The sequence below is a fragment of the Phalaenopsis equestris genome, unplaced genomic scaffold (genome assembly GCF_001263595.1).
Source record: "Phalaenopsis equestris unplaced genomic scaffold, ASM126359v1 Scaffold000738, whole genome shotgun sequence".
In the NCBI taxonomy this organism is placed as follows: domain Eukaryota; kingdom Viridiplantae; phylum Streptophyta; class Magnoliopsida; order Asparagales; family Orchidaceae; genus Phalaenopsis; species Phalaenopsis equestris.
The window spans coordinates 5097-15248 of record NW_018165178.1 but is presented as its reverse complement, the minus strand read 5'-3'; the positions used below and the strand labels follow the sequence as shown (position 1 = coordinate 15248).

The 10152-nt window shown below is 33.7% G+C and overlaps 1 protein-coding gene across 1 annotated transcript; it reads right to left on the bottom strand.

Moving 5' to 3' along the window:
- Nucleotides 1-400: 400 nt before the first annotated feature.
- LOC110030545 (probable aquaporin NIP-type) lies at nucleotides 401-5441 on the bottom strand (the record flags this gene model as incomplete). Its single annotated transcript, XM_020733293.1, has 5 exons — nucleotides 401-547; nucleotides 3986-4229; nucleotides 4332-4393; nucleotides 4929-5138; nucleotides 5223-5441. Coding segments are annotated over 5 exons (882 nt in total), but the record flags the coding sequence as incomplete, so codon positions are not given.
- Nucleotides 5442-10152: the final 4711 nt, after the last annotated feature.

The following is a 10152-nucleotide window of genomic DNA, read 5'->3' as shown; positions in this document are numbered from 1 at the left end:
CTGCTTAAAATTTCTTCTGCAAAATAAAAACAGGTGCTTATTTGACACTTGCAACAGTTAGAGTCAAAATAAATTTTTAATTTAACATTTTTAGTGCAATCTTCGGGTGTTGATGAGTGTGGACATGCAGCTCCACAATGGAGGGAGCACAACTCAACTCCTTGACTTGTGCATCTTACAAATTGGTTAGCACTACAAAATTACTTCCAATATTGAATTAATTAATTGCTTAAAGGAATCTTACCAACCTCCTAAAGTGCTCTGTATGGAGGATTGATATGCCAATATGAAGCACAGCTCCCCTGACACCCATGGTCACTTGGTTCACCCAGTTCGCTCGCTTTGCCCGGTTTGTCTGTCTCTTTCTCTCATAATCAGTAGAGGCCCAGGATTTTGTTAACTAATCCCAGAGGTCCTCATACATCGAAGAAGGCTGCTTATCCCTTTGACCGACTATCTCGAACATGTCTCCAACTCGATGCATACCCCGAACCTTGAAGATTTGGAGAATTTGAAGGTGATGCTCTTGAAGTAAGGTGAAGAACCTCTGCAACATAAAAAATAATTCATGTGTTAGTATAAAAATTAAATCAAATTTACAAAACTTTCAAATTACATGATCGTTCCTCAAACTCCTTAAACCAGAAGTTCCGAGTGGCTATAGTGATCTACTTCCATGAGAGATAGGACAAATCACATCAATTCCTGATAATTTATGTGCTGTAGGTGATGTGCATCTTCTGAGGAATGAACCTACTTAAGAAACAAATCAATTACAAAAAAATACAACTTGAAGATAAAGAAAATATAGTGTTAAAAATAACTCACGAGTCCCCCTCTGACAGTAAATGTACCTTCAAGGATGATGGAAGCGGGTTCGGGAGTAAGTGTTACGCGGGTGTAGCAGTAGTAGGTCCGGGAACAGTAGTGGAAGCAGTGGAAGAAGTAGGTGACCTCTTCTTCCTGCTATGGTAGGTGGTCTCTAATGTCCCCAAAACATGGGGGTCTCTGAGGTGGCTAACCAGCTATACCACTTGTGTTCATCTATAAACAAAAGAATGACCTTAATAAATTAGTATTGGTAAGAAAAATAATTACAAGAAGAGAGAAACTTCATCTATAAACAAAAGAATGACCTTAATAAATTAAGAAAAATAATTACAAGAAGAGAGAAACTGTGCAGTAAAGGTAAGACATAAGTAGCAGGTATGTCCAAAAATAGAAAAAGTGAGTAATAAGCTATACCTCAAAAACAAAAGTAAGAGATAAAATGTAATAGTAGTAACCACTAATCTAAAATTACATACCTTTGTTATAAAGTTTCATCAGAGGAACTAGTCGTTGAAGATGAACCTAATTTTTTTATTCACTCTCATCATCATCCTCATCCATACCATAAGTAAGCTCTTCAAAAAATCCCCATGATATCGTCTAGCACTAACATTTCCTCATTTGTGCCTCCCTAAATAAAAAAAATTCTGACATACCTTTCTTCTAGTGAATTGGTTGTGTAGTATTATCCAACTCAATAGTTTTCCTTGTTTTATTATTCATAAATAATCACCGCTTGCAACCAATATCATTTCTCTATCCCGAACACCATCTCCCAATTGTCATCCTAAGATACTATTGTTTGATTATCATTATTAGGCTATCATCTCCCAATTATTTTCATCCAAAATTCATCATTTAACCGACATTTTTTTATCATTATCATCCCTTTCCATTGCTCATGTTATATTCTTTGCTACAATCATCAAAAGCTAAGTTAGTATTGCATAATTTTTAATTTCTACCATCACCACTTGAATAAAAAAATGTAGTTAGGTATCCTCATTAACAAAAAGGATTATTTTAATAGTGCCTGACTCTTTGAATTCTTTTTTTGCTTAGAAAATTTTTAACATAAAAATTTACTACCTTCATTTATTTACGTACGTGCTAAATTTTGGTAAAAAGTAAGATTAAACATTTTATACTATCTGTTTTTGGTTCTTTTTAATGATAATTAGAGTCATCAGCTTATCTATTTATATGTTATCATATGATTTATTTTTTCTAAGTAACTCTCTCTCTCTAATCATCAAAAATGATCCGAAGAAGAAAGGAATATGAAAGACCAGAATATACGATGAAAATTGACAAAAAAAAGTGAAAAAGAAACATGGAAGACTTATATAAGAAATACTCTTATGTGATATGTGAGAGTGTGCATCCAAAGGAGTTCAAATCATAGCACCTTGAATCACGTATCCATAAAAAATTCTCTGTATAAGCCCTTCTTATAACCAAAGAACCAAAATCATATATTTGTTTTGGGGGCAAGAGTAACCCCAAAGTAAAATATTCCTTTGATTAATTACATCTTTGGGGGGAACTCAAGATAACTCTCAATAATAGAGGTTCTGCTTACATTATCATGAAAACTAATAAAAGGGTGTCACAAAGAAATTGTTAACTCAAATAGCTATATCAATGTTTTCAAGAGTATATACCGAGCCATAAGGTATAGGGTGAATCACAATATTCACTATAAGTGGTTGCCTATCAATAAATGAGTCCTATAAAATAATCAAGTTATCAATTAGAGTCTTCACCATGCTTCTGGGTCTAATCGGGCCATAAGGGTAGAGGGTGAATCACCGTATCCCAAACAGGCGGTGGCTTGTAGGCACTCGGGGCTCAAAAGGTGACATCAATGAGGTATCAAGAGATTGATAGAGCTCATAGGGCTATATCAATAAAATGATAGAAATCCCTAAATAGGTACAAGTAGTCGGGAAATGATACCACAGATCCATCATCCCGAGCTATGAAGAACCTAAGTCTACATGGTTGATAAGGTACTCGACCTAACCCAACTATAGCTCCCTCATTAGTAACCCATGTGTTATGTCGTCCAAGAAAAATCCAGTAGCCCTAAGGTAAAGAGATGGTAACTTTAAATCCTATGGCGATGAAGCCCCTAGAAAGGAAAGAGAAAATAAGTCCAGCTACAAGCTGACAACGCTGCCACAAAGAACTTGTTGACCTCACTTTTGTTGAGGGCTAGTCTTTCTTCCTTAGAAGCCTAGGATCTAGCCATAGGACTTTCTTGTTGACTTTTCTAGAGGACTAGTAGTGGAACCCTATCCCATTAGAAATTCTAAACACTTATTTAGTCTTGTTGGAGTTTCACATGTTTGGTTTCGACCTCTAACATTTAGTAGAATGAAACCAACATGGGGGAGCTTAAGAGGAGTCCCCATAGGACTGTCTGGCCTTAGGGTTAACTCTGGGTGGTGTGATCTTTGTCAGTCTTGCACACACACACAATTGAATCCCTCACCTTCACTCACAACCTAAACCCTTAACCAAACATGCTTAATCTGATCCCCTGCTCCTTCCTAAACTCATGTGAGTGGCCCCCCAAACCCTTAGATTTTTTTCCTTCCTTTTAGTTTTTCGAGAATATTCTTTTCCATGGCTAAAAGGATGTGGCTCATTTATACTTAAGATGGTAGTGCATGATATTAACTTGTTGATCTTTCATCCATTACCATCCCATCATTATGAAAAATGAAGCTCTCTTCATCTAGAGAATGTTGTTTCATAAGTGAATGGTTGAAATCCCCACATTTGTCTTTCAATGGATTAAAAGGTGTACATCTGATCATTTTTTTTATTAAACACGAGATTGTAATTTAACAAATATTATTCTTACATTACATTCTTTTCCACAAAATAAGGCTTAATATTCCTGATACATTTTCTACCAAAAAAAAGTTGATAACTTTACTTTCTTCGCAGCTATAAACATTATCTTAGTTGTTGCTTGGACACCCATGAATGTGCTCCGACCTACTTGAAAACACAATCTCTGTAGATTTTTCTGCAAAATAATATACAACCTTTTCTAGTCATCATATGCATTAAATACACTATAATCGACCAAATATAACGAGAAATGTATAAAACTTATACCTCCACTATTATTTGAAACTACACTAATGTCCACATCATCATTTAAGAAAACTTCATTTATAGTGCCAACATCAAAAATTGATGAGCTCTGTTGCTTGTTGTCTCCATTAAATTGTGAAGGATAAAGGTGGAAGAAATAAAGCGTTGTTGCTGAAACAGCACCAATTATAGGTGCTATCAAGTAGATCCAAATCTTGTGAAAATTCCATACTACGATTGCTGGGCCAAGTGATCTTGCTGGATTCATTGAAGCTCCAGTAACTTTTCTGTAATTTTCATTCATATATAAATAAATATAGAAGATCAAAAGAAAAAAAAAAACTCATATATAAAGGTACTATATGCTTGATATAACTTTATTTACGCACCCAACAACCAAGGCAAGAGAGAAGACAGTAATTCCAACAGCCACTCCACCGAGCTCTTTAAACTAAAAAAATATCAAGTATCAATAATCAAATGAAATACTACTAATACTACAATGCATGTTATTAGAACAAAATTCAAGACAATCATTATCAGGAGCAGAACCAGTCTCTTTTTTGATGGTGGGACAAACTGTCATCCTAAACCCAAAATGAGAGGATAGGACAATAAGGGCGAAGTAATAATTAGAACAAAATTCAAGACAATCATTATCAGGAGCAAAACCAGTCTCTTTTTTGATGGGGGACAAACTGTCATCCTAGACCCAAAATGGGAGAGGATAGGACAATAAGGGCAAAGTAATATAGGATAGGACAATAAGGGCGAAGTAATAAGTTTGGAAGTGTAAAACTGATATTTGGTGAGGGAAAAAAAAGACTAAATTATCCTCCAATATTAAAAAAAAGTATGAATTTGAGGGGAATAATTGCCCCACGTAAGCCCCACATGGGTCCGCTCCTAACCGTTATCAAACTAGTTAAGAACATATATATATTAAACTTAATATTGGAAAAATAGAGGAAATTATGTGAACATACCCCTCTTGAATCCATTCTGGAACTACAATTATTCAAGGCATAGATGAAAGTGATGATGACCTCCAAAACTAACACCTTAAGATCACTTGCAGGATTCAGCTCAGCCGGTTGGGTTAGCATCAACTCCGGACTTTCCCCATCAAAAATCCATTTTAATGTTAAGCTCGCCATTATGGATCCTACAAACTCGCCCAAAAAATAAAACGGAACCTTCAAACAAATGAAACATATAAGTAATCATACAAATATATGAACCAACAATTTAATCAGACAAGTACAGATTGACTTATAAACCTGCTTCCATGGGAATTGGCCGACAACAGCATAAGCGAATGTGATAGCCGGATTGATGTGAGCGCCTGATATGTGTCCATACGTGTATATATTCGCCGTAACCATTCCACCCAATGCAAGACAGACGCCTATAAACGTGACTTCGCCTCGCTTTTCCATATAAAGCGACGCACATCCAACGAACGTAAATGTGTACGTTGCCAGAAATACTGAAACCACCTGTTCATTATTCTCAAAGTTAGGAGATGGATTTATGAAGTAAATATTAATTCTTAGTGCTTCAACACAGAAAGAGATAAAGAGAAAGAGAAAGAGATTTTCCTTTTGGATTTCTCTAAGAAGACCCATATTGAGCTTTTCTTCCGAAACGACAACCCGGAGCTTGGAAGAACTAGCTTTCTAGTAATGTGAACCATGATAAATAAACATATATATTTATATATATGTGTTAAAAGTTGATATATTCACTAAAGTTATTTGGTGGGATGGTTCTTGTTATGATCAAACCATGAAAACTGTAATTTATTATTATTATTATTATTATTACTCGCTAATGAAGTAGAGTATTGACCGTTGGTATGTACATTATACGTATCTTTATGGAGGTTAGTATTAGTAGGTATAGCATCAATGGACTTTCCATGTCATTTTATAGGATTTAGTGTCCCAAGGAAAATATTTGTTACTATAATTATTGTTTAAGAGATTAAAAGCTTAAAAAATCATTATAATCAAGTGTGAGTCCAACACTTCAGCTCATATTTTTCCATAAACATGCTGAAGGTTTGGCGGGTGAATCATGGCGTACGTAAGTTTTACATGTTAATTGTCTTATTGATTCACAGAAATAAAATGACTTAACTATATGGGTAATTAATAAGCATTTTATTTGATTCAAATGCAGTTAACATTTTCTTATTATTATTTTTTTCTTTGTTCTGTTGTTTTATAAAACTTATTTTAGATTTTTATCAAAGAATGACTACAGCGCATAAATAAAATGACAATTTCTAATTTTATTTCAGATAAATAATAATTTCTTCTGAAATTTTAAAAAGGAAAAATGACATCAAATGAAGCCCTACACATAAAAATGTAATATATGTCTATATCTATATATCTATATCTAGAGAGCAATTAAATTTGGTCTTGCCTCTGCCTCTAGTTTTAGGGAAGTAGCAAGCTATATATATATATCTACGCAATTAAATTTGGTCTTGCCTCTGCCTCTAGTTTTAGGGAAGTAGCAAGCTATATATATATATCTACATATATATATATATATAACTTGCTCCTTCCTAGAACTAGAGGCAGAGGCAACATCAAATTTAATCTCTCTCTAACCACCTGATACTATATATTTCAACACTGTTAGATTTTTCTAGTATATAATGTATTTTCTGTTTTTTCTAGTTTTACCATATTTACCAAATATTTAAATAAGTAGAGGTTTGTGGAACTTTCTTTATTGATATAATAGTTTTGGGTATTTTGTAACCTTAAAGATGGAATATGAGAAGGTAATTTAAATAAAAGCGTGTTAATAATAACAAAAAAGGTCAGTAAACAAATGATACATTCGCAACAAAGCAAGATTCACAGCTAATCAACTAAGAACAACTTTAATCATATTTATTTTTTAATAACGACGGAAAAGTTCATTTATAATAGTATACTTCATCTTGAGATGCTTTTAATAAAAAAAAAAATAATATAAAATCTATATTTTATATTATATATTTCTAAAATATGACATCATTACTATGGCATATTTTGTCTTACTTTTTGCAATTATTAAATGTTATTGTGTTTGTGTTGTGTCGTGATTGTTGTTGTGAATATGAAACTTTTTGCAATTATTAAATGTTATTGTGTTTGTGTTGTGTCGTGATGGTTGTTGTGAATATGAAAACCGGTCCACTGTTCAAAGTGTTCTTAATTTCTTCCCTAAATTTTCTACAACTTTCCTTGCATGAATCTCGTCATCTATGATTTGTTGCAGAAGAGAAAAGAAAATAATTAATGGGTTTCATTAATTATTTGATTAATTCATAAATGAGCGTAATAGCTTAATGAAATTAATAAATAGGCATGCAAAAACTCCCCTTGTAATCTCTCTCGAGCGTTGGTTTTTTCGGGAAAGGAATCACATGCTACAGCTTTCTGTGTTGGTTTGGTGCTCTACCTAAGAGAAGAAAGAAATCGCAAGCTGCTGCCTTTTTTGCTTCTTCTTCCGTGCAACTTCCAGGTAGAGAGAGAAGGGAGAGAGAGAGGGGAAGAGAGAGAGAGAGAGAGAGAGAGAGAGAAATATTTTCTTGTAATTGTCGAGGTGATCGACGTGTGTAATCCTCATGTTAATAAAATTTTCTGCAACTTCGTGGACGTAGGCAATTTGTCAAACAACGTAAATCTGTGTGTTCTGGTGTGTTTTTTGATTTGTGAATTTCTCGTTCCTGTTTTTCATTTTTTGTCTTTGTTTTTCACAACAACTGGTATCAGAGCCTTGGTTTAGATTTGACAAAGAACGATTGCTGGAAATGCAGTGATGACATCAGAGATCGAGAAGTTTAATTGCAAAGATATTGGTTACTAAAGGATGCAGATAGAAGACTCTCTATGTGAAGAAGTTTCATCTTCCGTGATTGGGAAAGCGACCAGAGAAGATGGATGGGGATGAATGGAATCTGTTAGATCGACAGGTTCTGAGGGTTGTTCGATTAACCCTGTCGAGATTCATTGTCCACAACGTCATCAAGAAAAGACTACTGCATATCTCATGATAGCTTTATCGGCTATGTATGAAAAGCCACGGGTGAATAACAAAGTGCACTTGATGAAAAACTTATTCAACTTAAAGATGGCGGAATGTGTGTCTGTCGCTCAGCATCTGAATGATTTCAATACCATCACAAATCTATTGTCGTCTATTGAAATTGATTTTGATGAAGAGATACGTGCACTGATATTATTGGCTTCATTGTCAAATAGCCGGAAAGCTATGAGGATGACGGTTAACAATTTTGTAGGTAAATCTAAGGTGAGATATGATGATATTCATGATTTAATTTTAGATGACGAGGTGTGTGATCCCGACTGTTTATATGCAACAGTATAACAATGACTTTGATGATCTATTTTACTTTTAATATCTTACTTTACAACAGAACCAAAAACTTGATCCTGGAGAAAATAAGAATTTAACTTTTTAATTTATATATACTGCGATACTACGTAAGTACACATATCATTATTAAGTAATATAAGACTTTTTGATTAAGACCTGAATATTGAACCCACATGGAAAAATGCAATATGTACAAACTTTCTATTTTTAAAAAGACAATTACTTAAACTATAGATATTTTCTCAATAAGTAAAATTCAATTCTTTTTGGCATTTTTGAAATTTTGACAAACAGTAAAACTTCTAAAGATAACTTGAGTTTATGTAAAACAAAAGCATTTGATATCAAAATATCTTTCTCCTTATCATGAATTAGTAATAAGTATAGGAATTCTCTTGTGGAAGTATGCGGTAAAGGGAAAAAGAGAGGGGGAGGTAGTGGGGGCTTCGATAAAGATAATGGCGGATAAGCGGGGAAGATGACTTTTATAAATGGCAAATGGAGCTTTGGAGAATGTTAGCAAGCCGGGGAGGGGCCTTAGCTTCTGATCGGTAGTACTCGGTGCATTTCCCGATGAGAACTGCTTGTTAACTTTTGGTGGTACTAATAGTTGGAAAAAACAAAATTAAAGTCCTTTAACTCTACACCCTTCAAAGTTTTTTTCTCTATTTATTTGCACTAAATCATATGAATTACATTCTCATTCATACAACCTCATGTGATTCTTTCCAATTATTGACTGAGATAATACCAGCCCGGTTCTTACATGTTCTCACAACAAATTTTAACATCTGAATAGGCCAAATCAAGAAGTAAATGAATTACATGGATTTAATCATCACAACTTCTTCAAATATTAAAGATCAATACTCTCTACAACTTTCATCTAAACTTTAATTATTTATCATTTTAAGGAGAAAGATAAAGAAAATCACTCAGAATCCATAAAGAAAACAAAACCACACTTTAGTTCAAAAGTAAAATTCATTGTCAAACTAACAAGAAGTCTCGATTAAAACCAAAAGTAGTTTAAAAATAAAAGATAAAAACTTATATTAAATCCTCCACCAAACTCTTAAAGTTCCTTTGGGTTTCTTCTCTTTTACAACACTCTTGACTCTCACATTAAAACTAAAAACAAAATGGATACAGTAAATTTGTGGTGCCTGAAAATCTCTCCAAAACTCTCTCCTTTCCAACACTTTTCAGAACTTTGAAGCACACTTTAAAAAGTCTCAACATACTTATTTTATAAATCTCCAAGAGGTGCCTTGATAACTCTTCAAAATGTGTCCCAATTCTATGTATTCACCAAAGCAAAGGATGTCGCCTTTCATAAGTCTTTTAATAATATTTTCATTTCTATGGTCATAACCACCATCTTTAGTGAATAGGTGCCTCAAAAGTCCCTTCAAAAGAAGATACTCTCCACCTCACTGCCTCTGGAGCTTAAGCGCGGCGCCGCTGGCGCTTAGGTGCTAAAACACTTTAGCACAATTTTCACCTTTTTGCTCAAAATTTGATCCTTTTTCACTCCTTTTAGCATTTTTCACCTTTTTTACTTGTACCTGAAAGAAAAACACACAAATCCCTCCCATTAAAGCGCAATATCTCAAAAATAAGTATAAAAATATTTCTAAAAATATTATATATTTTAGGTGTATCAAAATCTCCCAAACTTAAAATGTTACTTGTCCTCAAGTGACACTTCAATCTTAAAACCAAATAAGTAAGGTATGTATATGAGTTTCTTTAGGGGTCACTAAAATTTAGATTTAGAAATATAGTAGTCCAATTTAAAAAAAA